This window comes from Alosa pseudoharengus, unplaced genomic scaffold (assembly GCF_046254945.1).
Source record: "Alosa pseudoharengus isolate Yale_2024_CS ecotype anadromous, Long Island Sound unplaced genomic scaffold, YU_APseudo_1.1 YU_APseudo_1.1_scf_6, whole genome shotgun sequence".
Classification (NCBI taxonomy): Eukaryota; Metazoa; Chordata; class Actinopteri; order Clupeiformes; family Clupeidae; genus Alosa; species Alosa pseudoharengus.
In genome coordinates this window covers 18,848,456-18,875,866 of record NW_027468848.1, presented here as the reverse complement: position 1 = coordinate 18,875,866, position 27,411 = coordinate 18,848,456, and the positions used below count along the sequence as shown (strand labels likewise).

At 46.6% G+C, this 27,411-nt stretch overlaps 1 protein-coding gene across 1 annotated transcript in view; it reads right to left on the bottom strand.

Annotated features, from left to right (window-relative positions):
* Window positions 1-27,411, bottom strand: part of LOC143106838 (transmembrane protein 132C) — a 160,117-nt gene that overhangs the window by 71,831 nt on the left and 60,875 nt on the right. Inside the window, exon 4 of the mRNA XM_076271313.1 lies at window positions 4,551-4,691. Coding sequence (XP_076127428.1) covers window positions 4,551-4,691 — 141 coding nt within the window. The remainder of the gene's footprint in view (window positions 1-4,550; window positions 4,692-27,411) is intronic.

Here is a 27,411-nt window from a genome sequence, read left to right as displayed (position 1 = left end):
TGGCTAAAATGCATTGAGCAAGAAAACAAATGCACACAATTATAGAATGAGTGTACACACACACACACACACACTCAGTCTCTCTCTCTCTCTCTCTCTCTCTCTCTCTCACACACACACACACACACACACACACACACACACACACACACAGGAGCTGCAATCTGAGTAATGATATAATTGCATATAGAGCGCACTGAAGACAGTGCATGAATAGCATGACAACAATGGCAGTGAGACAGAAAACACAGTAAATTTGAGAGAATGGCCAAAAGACCGGCAGACAATGAGAGGGGGCCGAGCTGAGAGACACTCTATGGAAACTAAATGAGAAACATCACAGGCGTGTGTGTCTTGCAAAGGGGGATAATTTAAACTGAAAAAAACCCCAAACATATCTCATCACTTGGTTGGTGCTGTACGCTAACAGCACCACAGAGAACAAGTACATTTCCCCACCCCCTTTCCCACAATCCTATTTCTTGAGTCATTGTTAATTGTGTATCCACATATTTCAATTGTTAGCGGGCCGGGGAGGCTAAGGGAATCCATTTAGGCTTGTTTGCGTTGTGGCGGGAAATCGATAGGCATGACTGTTAGTCCTTTCCTGGTGCCGCCTGCCTCGGTGTCATTTCGGCTGGGGACATTCGTACCCATTACTCAAAAAGATCAGTCCTCTCTGGTGCTGCGCAGACTGTAGCATGCATCACATGGCACATTTCATGATTCACAAAAGTATATGCAGTGCACACAGGATTGAGGTGTTGAGATGTTGCATAAAGAGACTCACAAAGTAGTAACGTTATCAACAATGCCATGCATTGTTCAAGGAGCAATGACTCAACAGTCACTGAGTTTTGTTGATTTTGATGGCAGTTCTTTTGAAATCGTCCACTATTGTTCAAGACATTGCTGCTGCTACTGACTATTGCTATCTCTCCTTTGATTCACCGACAATTAAGATCACCCAGTTGGCTTCCTTCACTATCGATGAACAACATTTATATTGTGTTGTAGAAAAGATGTAGAAAGAATAATCTGTCTGTTTTTGCTATTCCCACCACAATGCTTATCTATGAACTAATAGGCCAGATCTGTTATGAAAAGCTACTGCATACAGTAGATACAAACTCAAACTATACAAATGTATCATCATTATGTCTATTACCGGTATGTCTCTACTGTATTTTCAATTTTGAAATGACCTTACCAAACAGGATTTAAATGCCCTCGTTCTAAATGTCCTCAACATTCCCTAGTGCACATCAAGGAATCCTTTCTGTCAAGGGGCAGGCCTTCCTTTGGTTCAATAAGTGCAGGCATTCTACAAGTCTTGCTACTTGTGTTCAGGAAGTCTACATGTGTTTCTACATCAGGTCCAGATCTAACACCTTCCCTCCAGTAAGACCTAGTTCTGATTTTGATTTTTGATAAGTTATGATTCTCTATAATTAGGTACAAGGTACAGAGGACTGGCCCCTTAGTGTAGAGTCTCTGGTACGAGTGACAGATCTTCCTCGGCTGATGTAGCTGGCTAGTAGTTCTGGCCTGTCACTATAATGAGGTTGCCAACCCATACACAGTATTTGTGCAATTCCTCTATATGTATGTCACCTTTGCCATGTGTCACGTTCTGGACTACATTTACTCAGTTAGATTCATCATTTCTATACAGATTTGGCAGACTTTGTATGCGCAGTCATGTCATAACAACTTTCCAATTGATGTGTTAGGTGTTGTTTGGTTTTATGCGCTGTTTACACATTTTATGTACATAAGCTATTGCAGTCGTTCATACCCGTCTTCTCTTCCACTTTCTATTGTATTATGAAACTGATCTATTTTCTCCCTCTCTCTGCTGCTTCTATCTTCCTCTCTCTCTCTCTCTCTCTCTCTCTCTCTCTCTCTCTCTCTCTGTCTCTCTCTCCCTTGGTCCCCTCATCAGTCCACAGCTCTTCTGCGCTGCTCTCATGCAGGTGGGTCCTCCTTTTATGGGTCAGATTCTACATAAGTCCTGCTGCTGTCAAAAGGGACTTTTATTCTCCTCACCCCTGTCATATGAGAAAGCCCTTGGGGATTTCAGCCTTCACATTGTCTTAGGACAATACTAATTGAATCGTATAAATGAATACAATTGAATGGAATTGGCTGTGGAACTGAATTTCATCTTTGTAACTCATCCGTCTCCAAATGATTCAAAGCCAGAGTGAAGAAGTTCACGGCAGATTCAAGATTTCTGAATGCCTCTTCAGCCAATAGATGGCAATAGTGTACGAGCGACTAACAGATTACCACAATAAACAAATAAAGCTTCTATTTTTCTCCAGCTCCCAGTTATTATGCCTGACAGCCCCACGGCCCTCTGCAACAACCAAATTTGGTGGTGGTGGTGCGGGGGAGGGGGGGGGGGGCATTTAAGTACGAGGAACCAATTTCCTAGCACCACATAAAAACCAAGTACGAGAAAGGAGCAATTACCAGGCAATATGACAGATTTAGTGTGACACCAGGGTCATAAATTTCCAGCGCAGCTTGTCATTGGAGGATTTCTATAGACTTCAGCCATCAGGACGGGCGCCCATAAATCCAAGGCACCCTTCAACCCCCGCCCGTCTATTAGAAGTCCCCGGGGGCCCAGCGCTTCACCTACCCCTCACACACACACACACACACACACACACACACACACACGCACGCACGCACGTACACACACTACGCTCAGCTCCTCCCATCCAGAGCAGGGCTCCAGGATCCCCAGAGACCAGAGCCCCTCGCCAGCCTCAGGAGCAGCAGCGCAACAAGCAAGAGAGAGCGAGATTTAGAGAGGGATGGAGAGAAAGAGAGAGGGAAAGAGAAGAGTGAGAGAAAGAGAGATAGAGAGAAAGAGAGAGGGAAAGATAAGAGAGAGAAGAGAGATGGAGAGAAAGAGAGAGGGAAAGAGAAGAGAGAAAGAGAGATGGAGAGAAAGAGAGAGTGAAAAAAAAGAGGGAGAGAAGAGAGATGGAGAGGAAGAGAGTGAAAGAGAGAGGAGGGGGGTAGTGTCACTGCCGAGGCGAAGCCAATTTGTGCAGAATGAGGCCAGTAGGAGCGCACAAACACATATACTCACACACACACATACACACACACATACACACATACACACACACATACACACATACACACACACACACATACACACACACATACACACACACACATACACACATACACACACACACACATACACACACACACACACACACACACATACACACAGATACACACACACACACACACACACACACACACACACACACACAGATAAACGCATACGTTTCGCTGCGGGGGGATGGCCCAGTCCAACCCGCACATCGCAGGGACGGTCCCAGTTCGTGCCCCCCCGCCCCCGCCCCAGAGCCGTGTGACAGTGGCCATTGGTCAAGCCTGAGCCTGAGCATGCTGATCAAGCACACTGGCGATGTCGAGCACAAACTCCCCCTCTGCATTCAGCAGATGCTTTCACTGAGAGCCACTTCCAGCCCAGGAGGCAAACACTTCATTAGCAGCTTTAAGCTCAGTGGGCACTGCCCGTCACCAGTCACCCTGGCACTGCGGGCACCACGCCATGGCTCAGGTGAACCACGGCAGACAAGTCACAACATTTTGCGTTTACATTTTTTATTTATGCATTTAGCTTTTTTTGCCAAATCAACTTCCAGAGGCCAATTGCAGGGACAGTCCCTTTGAAGCTACACAGGGCTAAGTGCTCTGCTCATGACCACAATGGTGGCAGCCGGGCATTGAACCCTAGATGTTCCCTCACCACCATACCACCACACCACCACCGGCCCAAATGTCAGACATTTGAACCAGAGCGATGTGATTATTATTATATTATTGTTTATGAGCCTAATGTTATGGCACTATATAGATAAAACTGAACGGAAGCGATTAAACCAATGAGGTATATTATCGTCCATCTGCAAAATGCCAAACAATGAACCTATGTGACCTCACAACAAATTGTGCTCCAGTAGCGGAGTTGCGCGGGCTGTTTGGATGTGTTTAATTAGTCTGAGTTGATGTCTATGATGATGAACATCTGCTTACTTGGGGAAAGGCCCAGTGGGGGGCCACTCCATGCCTTCTACTCCCCCTCTGATGGTTCCGTTCCCCTCATGGAAATGAAATATGACGCTGGGCTTCTTAGCAAAATAACTTGCTCTCAGACTCAACTCAATTAGCAAGCTGTTCACACGGAAGTTGTTAAAATATGTTGAAAGAGTTCCACGATGCTGTTATAGCTAACCAAAATGAAATTTAAAAAAAAAGACTAATCAAAATCTGCAGAGCCTGATGTGACAGAATCATTGCTAAGGGAAAAAGGCTGTCTACAGCGCACAATGCTAAACTCAACTCAACTCACGCTAAGCATGCTAAACTGCTTGCCGGGCTCAGCAACAAAAGCAGACAGCTCCCTGAGACTCGACAGGAGGCTGTGAGTCAGACGTGAGAGGGCTGAGTGTGATCCCTCTCGCCGGGGCGCTCATGAGTCACCGTCCACTCACCTCTGTCCCAGCGAGCTGGCCTTGCGCTGACAGAACATGGACACGGACGAGCTTCCTGGCACCACTTCCTGTTTGATCTCCCAGGAGGCCAGGTTGCTAGGCTTCAACACGACGAAAGTGATTCCTTCTCCATACAAGGCCCTGTGGAAAGGAGAAGGGTGGGGTAGGGGTGGGGGAAAGAAAAGATGGTGTCATTAGATGGATGCACACACTGTCAGCAGCACATGTTTAAACAACTGTCAATTAATATGGAGAATGAGTTTAGATAAATTATGACAATTAATGAGTGCCTTGGAAGGCGGTGTTATCCAGCTACGGCGAGGTAATCAGTACCAGTCGGTGGAGAGTTATTAGTTTCATTATGGGAGGTTCAGAGAAAGGAAATGAGACAATGAACAGGAAAATGTGCCCCCCCTGCTTGTATGTGTGTGTGTGTGTGTGTGTGTGTGTGTGTGTGTGTGTGTGTGTGTGTTTCTGCAAACCCACATGAATAACACACTGTCAAAGCACTAAGATGTGACCAGCAACAGGTCCCCCATGATGGAGAGGCATAAGTGTAATGCTGGGTCCTGCAGAGGCATAAGTGTAATGCTGGGTCCTGCAGAGGCATAAGTGTGATGCTGGGTCCTGCAGAGGCATACAGTAAGTGTGATGCTGGGTCCTGCAGAGGCATAAGTGTGATGCTGGGTCCTGCAGAGGCATAAGTGTGATGCTGGGTCCTGCAGAGGCATAAGTGTGATGCTGGGTCCTGGGTGCTTCAGTTTATGTGGGGAGTTGTTTGTGTGCCTTTCTTGCAGTGCATTTGTGTGCACAACAGCATGTATGCTATGACTCACATCTGTTTGTTTGTTTGCTTGCTTGGATCCACATGCGTGAGTGAGTGTGTACAAGTGTGTGTGTGTGTGTGTGTGTGTGTGTGTGTGTGTGTGTGTGTGTGTGTGTGTCTTTGTGTGTGCACTTGCATGTCATGCCTGAGCATCTGTTTGTTTTTTTGTGAGCCCTGTGAGTATGCAAACTGCTCCTGTTTACATATGAGCCCATACCTGTGTGTGTGTGTGTCTGTGTATGTGTGTGTGTGTGTGTGTGTGTGTGTGTGTGTGTGCGTGTGTGTGCATGTGTGTGTGTGCATGTGTGTGTGTGCATGTGTGCATGTGTGTGAGTGTGTGTGTGCGTGTGTACTGATGGGCTCAGTCCAGCACCTTGCTCCCTACTCCTCTCCCTCCCAGGCTTCCTCTCATGCTGCCACAGCTGACTCTGCCATTCATCACCCTGACAACACACTCGGGGAGTTTATTAAACCAGCCAGTTATTAGAAGGTGCCAATGACCTTGGCAATAGACCTGATAGGAGGAGAAACTTCCTCACGCAGTGGCGCCCGGCAGCCCTGTTTTCCCCTTCTCGCATTCTTTCCTCTTTCTGTCGTTTTTCTGTTCCTCCTGTCTCTTTCCCTCGCTCCTCTGAGTTGCTCGTCTCGCCTCGTCTTGCCGGAGAGAGCAAGAGAGATGAATGTCCTGATGTTCTCTCTTTTTAGAAAAATTAAATGGTGAGGTGGATGTGTGTGTGTGTGTGTGTGTGTGTGTGTGTGTGTGTGTGTGTGTGTGTGTGTGTGTGTGTAGCAAGGCTGAGGATATGTAAGGGCATCGTACTGAACGTCTGAAGTCTAAAAGGTATAGCAATTATCTTCCTCTTCTTTTCCCCTTTCTGCCATCAAACCCGTTTCTCTAACTAAACGCAGGCAGTCCCTCTAGAGCTGAGAAGGAGAGGAGAAGAAAAAAAGGCAGCAGCTCTCCGACTAAATACCACTGCTTCATAATTTAAGGCATTGTTACATAAAATCAATTCCCTCTCCCATCCTGGGGATGGTGTTTGCTGCTTTTTGCAAGCATTACGTTTTATGTTCTCTTAAAACAATTCATTCCTCAACGAGGTTACAGAAAGGATGAAAATGACGGTAGGAGATAGAGGGGGGGGGGGGGGGGGGAGAAAATCTATAAACCCCAAATGATGTACAGGACCCTCTAACGAGGGATAAAATCTAATGAAGTGTATTAGGCCTCCTCAGGACTATAAACCTGACTGGAGGGTTTTAGAGGTGGCTCTCCAGAAGGCGCAGGTAAGCAAAGATGTGCAAAACACCACTCTGTACACTCAGAGGTGCAGCTTCCTGAGTATGACCTATAGCTCACCTTACTGTGCATCCTCCGCATAATTAAATGAAATATAGGGGGAGAGTGTTGTGCGGTGTAATTGCAGCAACGATAAATCAAGTGTGAGGTGTGTGAACGAGCTCGCAGAGAAAGTGTGTGTGTGTGTGTGCTTCTCTCATTAGAGTAAAGTCACTACATCCAGGTCCCAATTATCTTCAAATGCGCGCACATCTATTTAAGAACAACAGACTCACAGGTGATGTAAATAGGCTCCAGGAGGCGTAGTGTGCTCTAACCTTTAGTGCACAACGCTGGGGAAAGGGAGGACATGTTCATTAGTGGGGAGTGTGCATCGTGTTTGTGACTCTGTGTGTGTGTGTGTGTGTGTGTGTCTGTGTGTGTGTGTGTGTATGGGTGTGTGTGTGTGTATATGTGTGTGTGTGTGTGTGTGTGTGAGCATGTGTGTGCATGTGTGTATCTGTGTACATTTGTGTATTTGAGTGTATAAGTAAGTATAAGTATATATAGTCTTTTTGATCCCGTGAGGAAAATTTGGTCTCTGCATTTATCCCAATCCGTGAATTTGTGAAACACACTCAGCACACAGTGAACACACAGTGAGGTGAAGCACACACTAATCCCGGCACAGTGAGCTGCCTTCTACAGCGGCGTTCGGGGAGGAGTGAGGGGTTAGGTGCCTTGCTCAAGGGCATGTGTGTGTGTGTGTGTGTGTGTGTGTGTGTGTGTGTGTGTGTGTGTACACACTGGTGTACTTGAGTATGTGTGTGTGTGTGTGCGTGTGTGTGTGTGTAAGAGCGAAAGAGAGAGAGAGAGAGAGAGAGAGAGAGAGAGTGAGTGTGTGTGTGTGTGTGTGTGTGTGTGTGTGTGTGTGTGTTTATGTGTGTGTGTGTGTGTGTGTGTGTGTGTGTGTGTGTGTGTGTATTTGTTGATCTCTGAGTCTCTGTGTGCCTGTAAAATCCTTCTGTGTGAAGCCAAGTGTGTGGCGTGACACTGGGCTGTGCCCCTCCACAGCTGTGGGTGCAGCTGGGCTTTGGGACGGCATCCGTCCCCTGTGTGAGTGACTGCACCTCCTCCATTACTCAGTCAGACTCGGTCAAAGCCACAGAGCCGCAGGACGCCGCAGGACACAGCAGGACACCGCAGTGAGTGTGTCTTATCCTCCTGTCCTGTGTGCACTCCTAATGTAAGTATAAATACACCAGGCAGGAAGTGTGAAGGGGGAGGAGAGGATGGAGGGAGGAAGAAAAGAAACAAGAGAATGATAAAGGGGGAGAGGAGAACTGTGAGGGAAATGAAGGTGAAGAAAGAGCAGGTCAAACGAAAGGGCAGAGAGGAAGAGGAGTGGATATAGTGTGAGGAAATCACAAGGAAAGGTGGAGAGGTAGAAAAGAAGGAGAGTGGGAAAAAAGGGGAGGAGAGAAGAGAAAGTAAAGGTCAGGAGGAGAGGAGAGGAGCTGAGTGGAGGGGCGGGGGGGGGGGGGGGGAGCGTGAATCAAGCCCCTCGGAGGAGCAGGAGGAGTCTGAGGTCTCACCGGGCTGAGCAGAGACCTTCGGAGACCAGGCAGCCAGATCGGGCAGCCACTCCATCAAGCGTCCAAGCGCAAGGACAACGTTGTCGCCGCCGTGACTTACAGTATGCAGCGAGAGGGGAGGTGATGGGGGGGGGGGGAACGTCACCTGAGGCTGCAGCGGGCCATAAATCGGCCTGCGCTGGACGGGCACAGCTCCCCGCACCACGCGCCCGGTGCCAGCGCTTTTACCTTGAGGCCATCTAGGCAGATGCCCGTTTAATGAAAGTGGCGCCGATTTATGCGCAAGTGTGGGTCCAGGGGAGGTCCTCTTCATCATACTTCTACGAGCATGTTCCACCCCCCCCTCCCCTCACCCTGCCCTCACAGACGTCTCGTCCATCACTGCCCATCTCACCACTAACATGACACGCCTCATGGAAGAATGATGGAGGGGGAACAAAAAGCATCTTGAGAAGAAGAGGGTGTTGTAATGGCGCAGCCCATATGGTTTGATCTTCGCCCGTCGAGCCGACACTACACTGACGATGAAAAACTGCCTTTTGATGGACTGGGAGGTTCAAGGGAGCCGGGAAGAGAGATCCTGCAGAGCGCACGCAGCTGCGTGATGCAGAGAAAGAGAGGCATCCATGAGAGACAGTGGGAGGGGGGGTTCTGATGTGTCAACAAACATCGGCGCCGACGCTACCACTTGGTCTTAATGAGCCTGTCTGCGCTCACCCCGAGATTTTTCAGAAGTCAGCAAACACTCCCTTCATAATCCTGTTGTCTTAATATGGCGGGGGAAAATGATAGAGAGAGAAAGAGAGAGAGAGAGTAAACGAGAGACAGAGAGAGAGAGAGAGAGAGAGAGAGAGAAATGAAGAAGAAAACCTGATATCTGTGGCTTAAATAGAACGTGCATCAACAGATGAGTCTTAAAAAGGCCGCCTGGAGACTCTAATGGCTCGACAAAGCGTTTCGATTTGTCTGCGGAGGAACCTTTGTCTCTGCGCGTTTACGCCTAATCCTTCCTTTCAGAACTTCAAAGTGGCGGGAGTCTGCAGAGCTGGGAACAGCTGTTTCATACAGCCTAGTTTTTCCCTCTACTGCCCCAACCAACACAGCTGCTGCCACAAGGCGTTATGTAAGTTTGCTGCCATTGTGCAATGGGCTACATTAAAAAAAATAACACTGAATATATCCCAGGGTTTAATTAGTGTTCACAGATGACTGATAAAACTGCCATCAGACACTAACAAACTCAGGTTCATCACACCCATGTGTTCGGCTCGACAGAAAAATGGATGTGGAAAAGCTTGTTAGCTTGTACGGAGGGCAATGGCAACAAACATGGACAGTGGGTGTCATTTTCAGAGGAAAATATGGGAAAATTCCATCAGAATCCCTTCTATAATAAGAGTCCAAGGCATCCGGTGAACGGGAGAAAGATGCTGGCATGTAGCCTCCAAAAATGCACACACACACACACACACACACACACACACACACACACACACACACACACACACCTCCTATCATCAGCTCATCCCTGTTCTTAACCCTTTTTAATGAATGTATGAAGCGGCTCCCTGGTCACAAAACACTGGATAGGTACGAGCACTGCTGGCAGCAAGACAAACACTGACAAGCACCACTGCTGTGTAAACAAACACTGATACACATCATGCTCCTCAGCTCCTGTGTGTGTGTGTGTGTGAGTGTGTGTGTGTCTGTGTGTTTGTGTGTGTGTGTGTGTCTGTGTGTTTGTGTGTGTGTGTGTGTGTGTGTGTGTGTGTGTGTGTGTAGAGCTGGCTGGGCTCCCGCAGTCCTCTCTGGGCTAGGTAAACATCTCTATATACACACTATTATGATTTCATCCCCAAGCAACCTCACACACTGTTTCACACAACCAACAACAACAACAACAAAAAAAAACATTGTGCGGACAAGAACTTTACAGCGTCAAATAAACACACCGACATAAATTTTGATCCTAGATCCATTTCAGGACTGTGGGAGTCTCTTTTTCAGTGTCGTATGAGGTAGAGATGAGTGAACCACACTGAGAACCATCTCACAGTATGGACACTCGGCTTCCATCACTGCAGGAGCATCAGGAGCATTCAAAACACCCCTCTGACCAATTAGATGTGCAACCTCCACTCCTGCACCACATGTCTGTCTGCATTTACCTCCATTAGTAATGTGTCAGGTTCAGCCTGGGATGTGCCACTATGGGGTGGGAATGGGGGGTGGTGTGTGGGGTTGGTTGGGGGTTGAGGAGAGGGGTTGGACAGAGCAAGGGGGGGGGGGGGTGGAAAAGTGATAGAAGAGTGGGAAGAGGGAAGGGGAGAGGACAGGAGGGGAGGGAAGAAGTGAGAAAGGGAGGGAACGGAGAGGAGAGGAAAGGAGAGGAGAAGAGAAGAGAGGGGAGGACAGGAGAGGGGAGGAGAAGAGAGGAGAGGAGAAGAGAGGAGAGGGGAGGAGAAGAGAGGAGAGGAGAAGAGAGGAGAGGAGAAGAGAGGAGAGGGGAGGGGAAGAGAGGATACGGGAGGAGAGGGGAGGAGAGGAGAGGGGAGGAGAAGAGAGGAGAGGAGAAGAGAGCAGGAGAGCAGAGGAGAGGAGAGGGGAGGAGAGGAGAGGGGGAGAGAGGAGAGGGAGGGAGGAAAGGTCAGTCATTAGCATGTTGCGTGTGTCTGTTTGTCTGCAGTGGGCAAACACTGAGGGTGGCATTCAGGGCCCACACACCCCCACATCCAATTGGCATTTAATTACCTGGGGACCCAGATTGGGGAGTTTGCTCTTTTTTCAATCAATTCACCAGTCCGAGCCTAAATACATAAACACATGTGTTGTGCGTGTGTGTGTTGTGTGTGTGCGTGTGTGTGTGTGTTTTTGTGTGTGCATGTGTGTGAGTGTGTTTGTGTGTGTATATGGGGGTGTGATGTTGGGACTGAAAGCACAGGATTAGCGCTCTTGGTCCACATGTGAAAATGAGCTTGTGTATCCATGTGCACTGACTGTAGCAACCTCCCTGTCAAAGGCAAACACATCGGTCACAGTGAGCATCCACTGTTAGCGACAGAGAGAGAGAGAGAGAGAGGGAGAGAGAGAGAGAGAGAGAGAGAGAGAGAGAGAGAGAGAGAGTGAGTCCTCTGGGTCCCACTCAAACAAACACGATGAAACAAACAAGTGCAGGATCATGCTTTCTGGCAAAAGAGCACAGGCTGGTGCCGCGAGGCCCGTAGAGAGCTGTCCGACCACGGGTCAAAGGGACGGCCATCGGTGCCATATTTTCACACTTTCCTCTCTCTCTCTCTCTCTCTCTCTCTCTCTCTCTCTCTCTCTCTCTCTCTTTCTTTCTCTCTCTCTGTCTGTCTCTCTGTTTGTGAGGAGTGGAGCAGGGCAGTGCGGGCGTGTGTTCTAGCTGCTCGGGCGATGCCACTGGCTGCAGCTAACAGGCCTGAGGGGGCCTTGGGAGCAGCCTATGGCTGCCACCGCCGGTTTGTTCTCCTACTGGCCCGACTACAGGCACCGCACCACCACACTGCCAGATATGCAGATACATTATGCACAGCACAGCACAGCACAGCACAGCACTATAGGCTGATGGGGAAATAGGGTTGGATGGATGAGCACTGGATACAACAGAGAACTGATGCTAATGTCAGTGTCAGTAAACATATTTGAGCTAGATTACAATGAGAGTTTGTGATGTTGACGTCGTCTGCCTGTCTGGTTTGTATTGAGGTCAAGGCAATGGTGGTATGATGGTGGTCTGAGCCATTGTTTACCTCCATATACTGTAGCTTGTGTTACAAAGTTATAAAAAAATCTTCCTGATTGTTGTTCGGTCCACATTACTGCTGCTGACTGGTTCATCTGATGCAGTGTAACATCAGGTGGAACATTTTACTAGCTTTCACTCATCATTTATCAGACAGGTTATGACTGGCATTCACTGATTCAGACTATTGACAGACCAGGCAGATAGACATATACACACACACACACACACATGCACACACACCCATACACACACACACACACACACACACACACACACACACACACACACACACACACACACACACACACACACACACACACACACAGACACACACACACCCATACACACACACACACACACACGCACACACACACACCTCCAACTCTACTGTTTCTTCCCTATAATATGCCTGGATCTGTTTTCAATATTGGGTGGATGGCCGGTGTCTAAAATCTGTGAATTCTTAATGCAGCAGTGTCAGCGTGTTTCTAAACTATGCTAATCACCACAGGCGCATAAGCAGCAGTGTTATTAAAGGAAACCTACTCTGCCAAGACCAAACTTATTACCATGTCATAAACATCAATGAATTTTGATGAGCTGAACTGTCTGGAATATAATATCAGTCTGCAAAAGACTGCTACTTCCTGTGGAAAAGTAGAGCCCTGCACTACAGGTGGCTGATTAAAGGTGGGTACTCTTGGATATTGTTTGATATCGTTAGACTGCTGGATGCATTCCTGGAGACTGGAGATATTTGGAGACTGTCAAAGACTTTTTTTTATTTTTTTTCCGAGACTTGGTGGTGGTTGTAAGAGGATGAAGATAATGTTTGCTTATCTGATTAGTTCTCCATAATTTGGGACTTTCAAACAAGGCCTTTTATCCTTTAATTTGAAAGTTTCACAACATGAGTACTACGCACTCATGCAAAACAGAAAGCACTTGTCATGCATACTCTCAGAGGAAGATAAGGCATATTGTTCATGGCCTCTAATCACCGATAACTCAGTGGCTCAGACCCATGTGATGAGCTAAGTTAGAATCTCTCTAATGTAAGGTGGGGGAAAAGAACCCCCTTTTGATCCAGTTGGTGGTTGTACTCACTACCGAAACATACTAGATATTAAATAAAAAAGACTAATTCAAAGTTGAGCAATCCAAATAAACAGAAGCACTGTCGTATAATAGCATTGGATGAGGGAACATGAGGACATCTGGACGGGTAATGATTTCATTTTGAGCTCCACCACTTTTGGAGGACTTTGCTTGGCTCGGAGGAAACCCAAAACTCTCCTGACTTGAGTGCACAAATGAGCAAACATGCTGTCTGCATAAATAACTTCCGACAAATTACACCCAACTTTGTCTAAATTGTAATACGGCGCTGAATTTATCAGCGAATTACAATTTCAGAGAACCATGTCCCTAGTTTGAGAGGGCACACAAAGCCATTTCCTACTAAATAAACAGCCGTCAAATGAGATTCACACCAGGCCGTCCCATCACCTCCCCCCCAAGGCAGCCCAGAGTCTTAAAAGACCTTCGCTTTTCTGGCTTGGTCATAAATTAACTCGGCAGGTACTTCCCATTAGCCAAAATATTTACTTTTTGTGGGTGTTAAAGCAATTAAAATGCTTTAATTTGGGGTTGTACACAGACTCAGACCCTCGGTGCAGAGCTGGAGTAGTGGAAGCTCACTCCGCATGGCAGCAAGTGACGGAAACATTTGAGCTCCCGTGGTTCAGTTCATCAAAAGTTTAATGCCTCATGCACAACATGCTGATTACAATTGCTAATATGTATTGCTTATAAACTATAATAACGCTCCTAATGGATTTCCTGTGTGTTTTAGATTCAAACAAACAGAATAAAGCTAGGCATTCTGCATAGGGAATCCTATGCCTTCAGGCTACATAATACCATATATGGTAAAATGCACATGCACACGAGCATGCACGTGCACGCACACACACACACACACACAGACACACACACAACAAAGAGGGGTTTTTTTTTTGTCAGACTGTGTCCCAAAAAAATATGAAATACCACTTGATAGAACAAATAAACCACTTTAGAATTGGAGTGTGGCGCAATTTGTCATCGTCCCTTCTCACCACTGCGGCTGACGGCTAAAATTCGAGACCCGTCTCTCTGTGCACCACCATATTTGGCCCGGGCCGTGTGAACGGATTTGCCTAAGAGGCTCCCCGCCTTGATGCTCAGAGCTTCCCAAGCGTGGCAGGGATGGCATGGAACAGCACACCCGATAAGGTGCAACTCACAGAGGCACTCGAGGGGCTTCCACAGGCCACAGTCAAATAGCGGGCCGCGTATTGCATTTTTTGTTTCGCCAAAGGAGCCAGCGACCATGTCTGTTTACTTTCCAGGAGATGGTGGCAAAAAAACAGAGGTGGATAAAAGAAACAAAAATCCCCCAAAGAACACAATGGAATAGAAAAATAAATCAGAGGAGCTGCAGCGGAAAAGCTTAGCCATTGGGTCTATATGCTTAGTTACGTATCTAGGATACCATGCAGGAGGGCAATTGAAGAAGACTTTAATTAAAATGAGAAAACAATAGTTGAGCAGCACTTGGCTTTGACTTGATCCCAATCAGAAAAGCAAGGGACACATCTGAACAATAACAATAATCATGTGACCGAGATAGAATGAAAACTGGAAAATACATTTATGGTGATGATGCACCTTTCACACACACATCCTGGGCCCCTCTGTTCCAAGGTGACTAGAAATGTCATCTTTAACTAGCAAACTAGCCTCTGGTGACCAATAAACCTGACGTCAAAACCTCCACCCCTTGCAAAACCCTTCTCCTCCTCGTGCCGCTTCACCTGCAGGTAGGCTTCGTGGTTTGAAAGGCCCCCAGGGACTCAGAGAAAAGGAGAATTGACAAGGTCTCATGTTATGAAGCCACTGAAAATGAATGCATGGATAGACATAAGGTCAGGGGAGCAGGTCAACTAAATCACTAAATCAACATGTGTTGACATATAATAGGCAGACCTTCGCTGCGCTGCTCCTCAGTACAGCAGCGTGATGGCCTCACGGACAAACTTTTAATCTACCGCTTCAAATGCAGAAAGCAGAAAGAGAGAGAGAGAGAGAGAGAGAGAGAGAGGGAGGGAGGGAGAGAGAGAGTGGGAGAGAGAGGGAGAGGTAAAGAGAGAGGGGAGAGAGAGAAAGCGAGAGTTTTAGACAGACGAGTGCTTCTTCTGAGTGGAGTGGTGTCGCGCTGTCACAAGGGGAATGGATAGTGTCCAATCGAGTGACCTTTCCCCACTTAATAAACACAAATAAATAAATAAATAAATAAGCTTCTCCGCATTTGCATTAGAGAGCAGCAGAGCGGCGCTCCACGGCGATGAAGACATCACGGAGGAAGGGGTGGTGGCGGCGACGTGTGGAGATGGACGGCTCTCTCCTCTGCCTTCTGCCCAAGGTGCGGCTGGCAGATAACGCCGGGCCGTGTCAGGTGTCGGCGGAGAGCGGGCGAGGGAAATGGAGGGAAACGAGAGACTGGACTATCCATTCCCACTACTCTAAATGGCACTCAATCACTGCATCCTTCCAGACCTCCCCTCCGCCCACTCCTCCCTCACTCCCTCCTTCCCTCCCCTCCGTCCATACCCTTCCTTCCTTGCTCCCATCTTCTGCTGGCTCCCCCAGCCTCCTTCCTCCTCCTCCTCCTCCTCTTGCGTCCGCCCAGGCTCCAGTTTCTCCACAGGAGCTGCCAGGGTGATTCAGTTACAGCACAGTGCCAATGGGGAGGCGGCAGCTAATGAAACCCTGTTATTGTGGAGGGAGGGAAGGGGGGGGGGCAGCTCCTAGGCACTAGAAGGGGCCAGCCAGTGGTCAACGTGTGGGTGGGCTGTCAGTTATTAATAACAATTTACTTTTTCACCTGATTTAGCACATGCCTGACCAGACGAAAAAAAACTGCCCAAGCACTGCCACAAATGGACGAGAGGGAGGCTATTTCAGGGAGAAGCTCAAAGAGTTAGCTCAGAGAGTTAGCTGGCAAGCGTGGTGCTATTACAGGTTCAAAAATCAAACAACACATTCTAGAACAGGCACGTTCAATTTTGTCTCCAAAATTCGCTATTCATTATTTCCAATGATGAATTCATTCCAAAGTGCTCATCAGAAAGCGTATGTTGCAAGATAACAAACAACACAGACAAAAAAAACAAAATAAATGGCCACTGTGAGTTATCATATTGACTTGTTTTTGCATCAGATTGATGGATTTGCTCTCCTGTTGTGCGCAAATGGCAGTGGGATGCAACCAGGTCTACGCACACTTGATGTAGAAAAGCCTCGGATCATTACACACCGTGTGTGTGTGTGTGTGTTTGTGTGTGTGTGTGTGTGTGTGTGTGGGAGGAGGGGGGTCCACCTGGAGGGGCTGTCCATTTTCACAAAAGGAAGGGCTGGACAACCCAGCTGCACGGTATAATTACAAGAGCTCCTGGAGCGATTCAGGTTACTATGCTCCTGTGAATAACGTGTGGATAGAGAACTGATATGTAATTACCACAAGCCGTTGACACCAATTCAGATGGCTGGTGATTATACAAATGTGTCTTTTTGAATATTTAATTGTAGTGCATTCTCATGACAAAATGCATATTTTCTTTTGTTTTAAAAGCCATGCATGTTAGGTGTCAGCACAGGCTTGAGAACAGCTACATGAAACAGAATCATTCAGTCCTCTATAAACAACAAGGACAGAATAATGTGAAGTAGTGACTACGTTTTCCCACACAACTCACAGCATGTGTGGAATGTTATAGACACAAAAGACCTGCGCCATTATACCATGTCTTTACAAACTGCAGAGAATGTGGCGTTGAAGCTCAAGGCCAACATCCAGCTTACTGTACGTCCTGTGCAAATAGACTCACGGACATCACAATGAAGCCAGCTCTCAGTGACACTTCATACATCAGACTGTAATGGCATTTCACCTCATACACTGTGCGCACGTGGCCATTTGGGCCTCTTCCATCTGTGTAGTAGACGGAGACTGAAAGCATGCAGATTTATCTGCCTCTCCATGTGCCGCAAGTCTCTGAGAGAGATACCCCTCCGACTGACCCTCCACACACACACTCTCTCTCTCTCACACACACACACACACTCTCTCTCTCTCTCTCTCACACACACACTTTCTCTCACTCACACACACTCACACACACACTCACACACACACACTTTCTCTCACACTCACACACACACACACACTCACACACACACACTCACACACACACACACACACACTCACACACACACACACACACACACACACACACACACATACACACACACACACACTCACACTCACACACACACACACTCACACACACTCACACACACACACACACACTCACACTCACACTCACACACACACACACACACACAAACACTCACACACTCACTCACACTCACACACACACACACACACACACACACACTCACACACACACACACACACACACACACACACACACACACACACACACACACGCGCCCTGCACTGCCTGCGTCTCTCAGGGGGAGCCTCTTCACTCATACGGCCATCTTAGAACAGACAGCAGCTGAGTGTGGTGCCAAAGCTGATTGTGCTCAACAAAAACAGACGCAGGCTCTGCTCCGTGTGCTTCTCCTCCCGCACCCTCAGTGCTCTTCTCCTGCCTTCAGTCTCTTTCCTTCCCTCCAGTCATCCGCCCTCTCTCTCCCCCCACCCCTTCATCTTTTTGGGCTCCATGAGGAGGACTGAAGTGGAATTCCTGGAGGTGAAGTGGACTTTTACTTTCCTGAGAACTTTAGGTCACTTCAGGACCATTTCCAAAGACACGAGGAGAGCAAGAGAGACACAAGACAACAAGGGGCAGAATGATTCATCAGACTCCATAAAGACAACTGGATAATGGCAGAAATGAAAAAAGCTATCATTTCCGCTTCCCTTTGCCCCGTTGTTTCATTATGTATTGGATTGTTTCATGAACAGAATTAAGATGAGGGACTTTTTTTTTTCAGGTTTCGGGTTTATGAGAAAACATTCACTTGTCTGGCACGGCAGTTATTTTTTTGTGTGAGCTCATCAGCGCTCATGCGCACATCTGATGAGATGCACGGGCACTTTATAGATGCTCGATTATTCTGCTTCGTTTAGCCCGTCGTTAACAACTCATTGGGATGGCTGGAACGTGACTGAAAGAACCTGTAGTCCAGGCTGAGAGAGAGAGACTTCAGTTGATCTGTGGCAGCAGAATGCTGTTTTAACCTCATCATGTCCTCCTCTCCTCCTCCTCCTCCTCCTCCCCTGTGTTCGGGGCCCCCTGCCAGTCAGAAGACATTTTCCTTTCTGGCGTGCGCGCCGGTGCTCAGCTTGTCTGTTGATGGGATCGTGACAGCATCTGAGATTCCCCGCTGTTGTCTGTGGCTGCGGCCGCCGCTGCTGCCGCACGCTCGTTGTTAATTCCTCTCGCGCCGCGCCAGCGCTGCCAGCTTAGTGCCGTCTGCCACCGCGGCCCGCCCCAGCACCCGCCGCCGTCAATCACTCAGCTGTCTTGGCTGCCTGGCCATCACCACACACACACACACATACACACACACACACATACACACACATACACACACACATACACACACACACACACACACACACACACACACACACATACACACACACACACACACACACACACACACACGCCACTGCCAGCCACACCCACACCTCAGCCGCCGCCGTGGCCTCAGTTTTACCGTCTGGCGCTGCCTCCAGACTTCAGACACACCTCTGTACGCCCCCCCCCCCCCCTCCTTTACCCCACTCCACCCCCGCAGAGCACCATGATGCTCACTAAGCCTGATTTACACTTCCTGTGGAAAGGACATGGGCCGGACCCTGAGTGTGGCACACTGGCCCTTTTCCAGAGCAGGTTGGCAGGACAGGTTGGCATGGGTCAGGAAGGAGCTTAAGGAAACGCCTTAGGCTATGAAGGAGAGAAGCACGGACAGACTTCACACAAGTGGCAGTGCAGAGTACAGTACAGTGTGAATATGAATACTGTCAATAAGGAAGATGACTCTTTTGAAGCAACCCATTGATAGTCTGGTAAACTTAGGTTGTGGTGTATACAGTTTGGGCTTCTTCCATCAGGTGGCCTTTGTTTTTTGTATGAAATTGCTTAGGTACGGCACCATTGTACGGAAAAGGAATTTTGAAGTTACCAATGACCCGCTTAGAAAAGGAATTCAATGTGCCAAGACCAGTCTGGAGATGAATTAGTCGCACTTTAAGGATCCAGTCATCAAGAACACTGCCCCATCAGTGAAACGGGGAAGAAGTGGAATCCACAGGATGCAGTTAAGCATGCACAAGGCACACTGCAGCATAGGGATGTTGTTGGGCAGAGTGGAAGAGCAGGGTTGCAAAGCATAGGGTACATCTACAGCACAGGAGACAGGTCAGGTGGCAAACGGCTTGGTTTGTAAACACAGGGCTGCCAACTTTTCAAAAAACCTTGGAGTGAGATTTGGTGGGGCCAACCAAATTTTTGCTGCGTACATTTTTGTTTGGCTCATTCAGCATTATACCGTACAGTAAAAAAACGTACATCAGTGGTTCTCAGGTGTAGGGACCAGGCATGGACGGATTATGAGCTTTCGGGCCCCTGGGCCCAGATGTATTAAGGGCTCCCCACTAATTGTCGCATATGTGGAAGGGTGGTTTGGGGGTACTCCCCCAGATTTTTTTTAATTTGTTTAATGTGATTTCCTGTATTCTGGTGCATTTTGGGGATGGGCAATACTAAATTCAATCAGATTGATAGCCTACATCCTGATGTGTTGATATTGAGGCAATGATTCCATGCAAAGGCTTGGGCTTCAGGCCCCCCTGACACCTTGGGCCCCTGGGTCTGGGCCCGGAAGGCCCGTGCAGTAATCCATCCCTGGGACCAGGGTCCCAGAGTTATATGAACATTGGTATCAAAGGGATAGCCTACTACTAGGACCATGGGCGTCGGAGGCATTGTGAAAGTGGGTTGGATATTTCAGCGGGGGGTATGAAAAAAGAAATTTTTTTTTGGACTAGATGCATTTTCCTGAATTCTGGTACATTTTAACAGGTTATTTAGATACTTCTATATAACAAAATAAAGCCAGCCTACGAAATTAATAAAAAGTAAATCATGCATAATTTAAAAATAACTCAATAGGCTACTTGGCTACGCAATAAGGTTTCCATTACAGCACCGCGGACGTTCAATGAACGCATGAAAGCGGATGGTTTGTTTGAAATCCCGACACTCTTTCAACTACATGGAACGTAATAGTGATCATCAAATACCTCCCCAGATTTCAGTGCCCATCAGTCCCAACATTTAACAATATAATCAAACAGTCCAAAAGTAAATTAAATATCAAACTAAACCGAAAATGTCATGCTTTTGAAGGCCTACCAGTATGCCGCTCCAAGAAACGCATGTCTCAAAATAAAACTCGCATAAGAAATAAAGGGCTGTCTCGAATACAACCCTGCCCCTAAAGGCCTGTACTTTGTCTTAAGACCCCGGCCATAATTTGAGGATTTACTGTATCTAAGTAGACAAACTGGCTTCAGATATCCAACAGAGTGAATAGAGATTGTGCAGTCTTAGCTGTGGTTAGTGACGTGATGCTGTTAATGGGGAGTTTTACATAGCCTAGCGTAAACCTATAGGTTATTATTTATTTGGCGTACCTATAAGGCTTTTTACCTTATCAAAACTGCGGGGGATTTGGCGCTTGTCACTGTGTGTGTGTGACCTAAGCGGAATGGGAGAATGCGTGTAACAAAAAAAAAAAAGTTTATGAGCGATTTACGCGCAAATGGGAGAAAAAGTGGGGGGGAGGGGGGGGTTCCAAACTAACCATTTTAAAAAGTGGGTGGGTGTTTTGTAAGAATTTAAGAAATGTTTGTATATTTTAACTTTTAAATGCATCAATCAGGTGCACTTTCAAAATAAATTCAGAGGTCAGACTTGCTTATTTTTATGGAAATATTTGTGCTGTAGCCTAAGCTATTTTGCACTTCAGAATTATAACCATGCACACACAGGTGGAATAGTTATAGTGATATTGTAATAAGTTCACAACCACAAAAACATATGATACATTTCACAGTTCAGAAATGTTCAAAAATGTGTGTACATTTCAGCACTCCATGAAATTATGCAGAAGTGGTCACCTGTGTTATTCAGCTAGTTTATTTAAGATAATATATTGGTCATTGTAATGGCCATAGCCTATAGCCTACATGCTATTCCTTTTTCAGGATGTACCCATATCTGCATGATGTGAATGTTTGCATATGGCTTATGTCAGGCTTTATATCAATATTTGTGTCTCGTTATTTGATTTTCTTCATATTTTTGTATTAATGTCACTAGGAAGCATGCCAATATAAATATATTCATTTATCTGTAATGGGATTGGCTGGAACCTGACAATATAAGAACCATGATAGTGGGATAATCTATGGCTGAGCAATTTACAAAAATGTATGTAAGCCTACTGACAAATAGTTTACATTAGAATACATTATAATTTCGCCCCAATGAGGCTATGTAGAAATGTGTTGCAATTTCAAAACCGGATTACTCAGGAACCACTTATTGCACAGAGGCATGTTTTATATCCTCGTATTCGGTAGGTTTGCTGTTTATTGTGAAATAGGGTTTTCCACGTGTTGTGTGAAGGGTTAGTGAAATATTAAACCGAGAGTAATGGGTAAATGCAAATATGATTAGCCTAAATTGCACGTCGGTTCAATGTTAATTCTCTCGCGAACCATTTATCACAGAAACTTGGCGCTAATATCATTGGAAAGCTTAGATTCCGAACGTTCACATGATGTGTGATATCATATGTATAGGTTTACCTATACATATGACCTACCAGGTTGACACAGCGTGAAAAATACTCAATAATACTCAAAGCATACCTGAAGCCGGGGAAATGCGGGGGGGATGCGCCTGGGATGGCTTCTGAAGTAGCATCGCAAATGAGAGAACATTTTGAAAATTCCACAGACAGGGGGTGCTCTTGAACCCTCTCACCGTCTCTGAAAGCATAACCGTGGCTCAACAGGTAGATAGGCTAAACTCATTTTTCAGGCATCTGACCGACTGGGTTGACACTTCAGCGTGAGAAATCGGGGGTGTGGCGTGTGAGCGTGTGAAACTAATCAAATGCGTGTGTCTCACGGCCAATGCGTGAGAGTTGGCACCTATGAAACAAGAAGAGGAAGCTGAACAGGTGAACAGTGGTGTCCCCCATGCGTGATGTGTGATGTGTGATGTTGAGAAGAGGATGATCAGCTGGTGAGAACTATGGGCCATGAATGCGGACCGTTTTAAATTCATTGTAGGAGATGTTCTTTCTACTCCACAGAACCTCAGTCAATGGGTTGGTGAAGATGGAAGTTGCAACCTATGCGAGCCATGTATGGGTCATGACTCTTTAAAACACATTCTGTCCAGTTGTAAAACATGTTTGACATAATTAGATCTCACCTCGTTGCTCTTCTTACGCTTTTCTAGTTGAGCAGTGTATACCATGAATCCATACGAACCCAGTGCAGTACAGCATCACCAAAAGGCCAGTGGCCGGTTGCACAAAGCACCTTAAGTTTTTTCTCTTAAGTATGACCCTTAAGACTTAATTTCTCCTCAGGTAAGGGATTTACTTAAGGGTGTTGCACAGAACACCTTAAAATGTTTCCTTAGTTAAGGAGAAACGTCAAGGGATTTACTGCACTGAAAGGGATTTTCCGGCATGAAAATTCTATAGTTTCCACGGAGATTGTTCAACAGCTGTAGCCTACAGCTAACTTTCTTTTGCCGCGATGGCGTTAGTTAACCCACCGAACACAGTGCTTATATCTTATCATTCATCTTACCTTAATAATATTAGCGGAAATGATCCAGGTAGCAAGTAAAACATGTTCATGTAAAACATGAACTGAACAATACTAGTTGGCAAGTTAGAAATGATCCTGACTGTCATCAGTGCACCAACGTTTTGCCTAGCGAACCGAACCGAAGCTCACAGGCTAACAAGACATCCACATGAATTGTTAACGTTAGCCTACGTAAACCAAACAATAACAATACGGCATGTTTCTCTATTTGACAGAGGAAGCATATTAACAGAGAGGTTTTATTTTGAATGGTCAAAAGTACTTAATAAACTTAATTTATCAGCATCAATTCAGTTAATAATATGCTTAAGGTAGAGTCAGATGTCCTTTAGGGTTTTCCCCTTAGTTAGACTACTAAGGTCTTTTGTGCAACAGTTTAAGGGATTTCTTACAAGATAAGGACAAACCTTTAAATACTAAGGGAAAATGTTAAGGAACCCTTAAGGAGAAAACTTAAGGGTGTTTGTGCAACTGTTTTTATTTTAAGGGACCCTTAAATCAGATTTTAAGGGAAAAACTTAACTTAAGGTGCTTTGTGCAACCAGCTACTGGCACTGATCATATCATTTCAGATAATGATCCACACAGTTGAGCACAATTCTCACATGACACAAGTCTCTCCCTCCGACTGCACCTTGTGCCTCTGCCCTCGAGCCACAGCATAATGAGACAATGAGTGGAGCCGACGGCACTGAAGCCAATTTGCATCGTGAGAGGAAAAGGGATAAGTGTAATCTAGCCTACATCCCGAAATGAACGATTGGAAAGGATCCATTAACGGAGAACACAGCTGACTTGTGCTATGACAATTGGCTTTTAGTCAGTCATTGTGGACGGAGAGTGGGCCTCCTTTTAGCGCAGACTCTGTGTGACAGGATTTCATAGAAATACAAAATGGGTAATTGGTGCCTGCATGTAATAGCAGAACACACTGGAGTTGAAGAGCATACTGACAAAAATACTCTTGATAATAGCTGGGTTCAACTTGCTTTTACAGGAAACTTAACCAGGTTTCCAGAAAGCCTTTATAGAGACACACCCCCCTCTCTCTTGACTCTCACATTAAGGGGAAATCAGTAGAGGTCTATGGGAAGGCATATGTGGAGCTTTCTGGAAGGTGATGATAAAGGTTAAGCTGCATGCAAGTCCTTTTAGGCAAGTCCCTCCACTCCGTGGCCATATTGCAACGCTTTTTGAGCATCTATTTTGGCAGAAATGCGTGTGCGCAAGGCTTCACGACACCAACCTTGCTCCAGCGGCGAGATCACAACACATGATTGGCACGATGTCTTCACAACACACCACATGATTGGCTCAATGTATTCACATGTCGACGTCTTGCAACGGAAGGTGTGGGATATCTGTAGACAACTCCCATATCGACGTTACAAACTAACCCCATGCAATTCTATGGAGGATTTTTTGAGTGCTGTGTCTCCTCATTAGAAAGGTTCTGGCTGTATCAGCCAACACAATACAGTACATACAGAGTGTCGGCAGGACTCACTGCACCACTATAGGCACACTAATCCAGAAAGAAAGAAAAAACACTAACAAACCCCAAACAAACCTACACACAACCTCCATAAACATGAAACAACCCCAACAGTAAGTGATAGGCCTAAAAGAATGTAGAAACTACAGAAGGTCATGAAACCCTACCGCATGAAAATGGGGGATTTGGGGCAAGAGGAGATGAAGAGTGATGGAAAGCGATAGACATCTGGAGATGGAAATGGGCGGCCGTCTGGCATAGCGTGGCATTGCATGGCCTGGGCTGCCAAGGCTCGGGTAGGTACAGTATGTGGCATGCATCATTAATGGCCATGATTAAGAGGAGCCATCCAGTCGGCCCCACCCAGCTCATTTCATCTCTCTCTCTCTCTCTCTCTCTCTCTCTCTCTCTCTCTCTCTCTCTCTCTCTCTCTCTGTATCTCTCTCTCTCGCTCATTCAGCACTCTCAGCACTAATGATGCTGCGCCCATACGCTCAGCTAATTACACAAATGACACCAGTGCTGCCTGAAAACAGAAGGCTGAGTGTGTCAGTATGTGTAAATATGTGTGTGTGTGTGTGTGTGTGTGTGTGTGTGTGTCCTGGCACACATTAACCACACTATCAAGCGCAAGAGGAACACAACCTTACTAACTTCTGAATGCTGAAAGGAAATGCCATATTGGCCCGGCTGTCTACTTGCCTCCTATACGGCTGTCCTTATCTGTCATGGGCGCTGTATGTGTGTGTGTGTGTGTGTGTGTGTGTGTGTGTGTGCTTCCTCTTTAATCATCCAGGTGCACTTCCGCACCGCAGGTGTCACCGATACCCCTGCAGCCTCGAAAACAAAAAAGTGTCACTGACACGAGGAGCAACAGGATCCGCGTACAGCAGTGCACACTACTCTACAAGGCCACATCCTACCCAGCATCCTTACAAGGACACTGATTGTGTTCCCCCTGCAATTTCAGGGATAGACGTCTAATCTGGCTTCCGAGCAGTGTTTCTGGGGTAATTAGAGCCTGTCTTAAGTAATTAGCGGAACTAGGTAGACTACGCAATTATGAATTACAAGGGGAACACAAAACAGCAGAGCCGTTGAACCAGCAGGAGAGATATGAGAGAACATGACCAACTCGTTTTTTTTTCCCCCTAACTGCTTTTTTTTTAGAACAGGCACAACTCTGTAGTGAACTGGATTAGATGTAACCCAAGCACTGAGGGAAACCCAACACCCCAGACCTCTACCCCTGCTGTCTGCCAGTATAGATATGGCAGTACAGACTGCCTCTCTCTCTCTCCAAAAAGAAGCTCACAAAAGCCTCTTCCAGACTTTCTTTTCCCCCCCCTAAATGTGCCTGGTTCTCTCCAGTGCTATTTTTCAGGGGGATCTTTATTGACATCCGCTCAGGATCAGGAGGAGGAGGAGAGCGGGAGAACAAATTAGACGTATCGAGGGCTTTGGATCAAAGTGCTGTTTGGCACCATGTGTCTGGGCTCCGGGCACTGAAGATTAGACACTGGACCGGACACAAGGCTTTGTGTCGATTCCTTTTATCGGAAAGCCACCCTATACAGACTCGCTGTGGATGAAAGGCGCACACTGGCACACACACACACACACACACGCTCAGTAGCTAACTTATTTGATTGTCACTCTTCATTAGTCGATGGAGTGCAACAGTACACTGACCAATGGTGACCAAAAACAGACCAACACACACACACACGCACAGACGTATGCACGCACGCACACACACACACAATCTCTTTTGTTTCATCTGAGATAGTTTGGGTGTTTATCTGAGACACCTCCATATCGGCCCTATATCTCCGGCTGCTCTCCCCCGAGTAATGGATAGCACTCCCCCTGTGTTCCAGCCCTGAAGCAAACAACACACGAAGTAAGAAATGAGCAGGGAGATCTCAGACAGACAGAGAGCTGCACTTCAAGCATGCATCTCTGTCTTTTTTCATATTCCACTTCCATCCATTTCTTTCCTGTCCCTCTCTCTCTCTTTAAGGGCTGTCAGCAGTGGCAACACTTACAACAGGAAGGAGACTGACGGTTGCCACCAATCTCATAAAAATCATACTTACAGTACAGGAGAATAAATTTGCTACTATGCCCTTTGCTTTTTCTCTCTCTTTTTTTTTCTCTCTCTCTCTCTTTCTCTCTCTCTCTCTTCTCACTTTCTTCCTCTCTCTTTCCTGTGTGTGTGTGTGTTGTGTGTGTCTCTACAAAGAGGTATTTGGTTCTAAATACTTGGGCACACACATTTCAAATCTCCTTCATTTTGACGCGTTTGACATTCAATCTTCCTTCAGCTCTCCTTCCATCTCACTTTTGCTCTTTCTCTTCGCTTTTTCATACCTCCTTCAATCGCTCTCTCTGCCTCTGAATCTGACTGCCTGAGAAGACAGAGAGAGAGAGAGAGAGAGAGAGATGCATTGCAGTCTTGGGGGGAGCAGGTAGAGCATATGAAATTCAGAGGCTTTTCCAATTCGTACTTGGAGTCTATGTGGGTGGGATTCGGCAGAAGAAGATGAAACACCTACCCCACCTTTAGAAGAAAAGGAGTGAAGGAGGGGGAAAAAGAGAGATGGATCAAAAAAGGAGACACTTTCAAGAGTCCTCTTTAAGATGCTGTGTATGCTGAGGAACTCAGACCTTTCCTAAAGAGAGCGGTTAAGAATAGAGCAAAGCCTCGTGTTTGTGTAAGACCTTTTCTCCCTGTCTCTCTCTCCTGGTCTAGAACAGTTCTTTGTCTTGGGTCTGACACATTGCTAAGGGTAGGTCTGCTTGATCAAAGCAGGAGAGGAGGATAATGTAGGTGGTCTGGAGGAGGTCCACCAACTCTGAATTAAAGGAACAGTCTGTGATTCTGCTGCGATCTGCTTC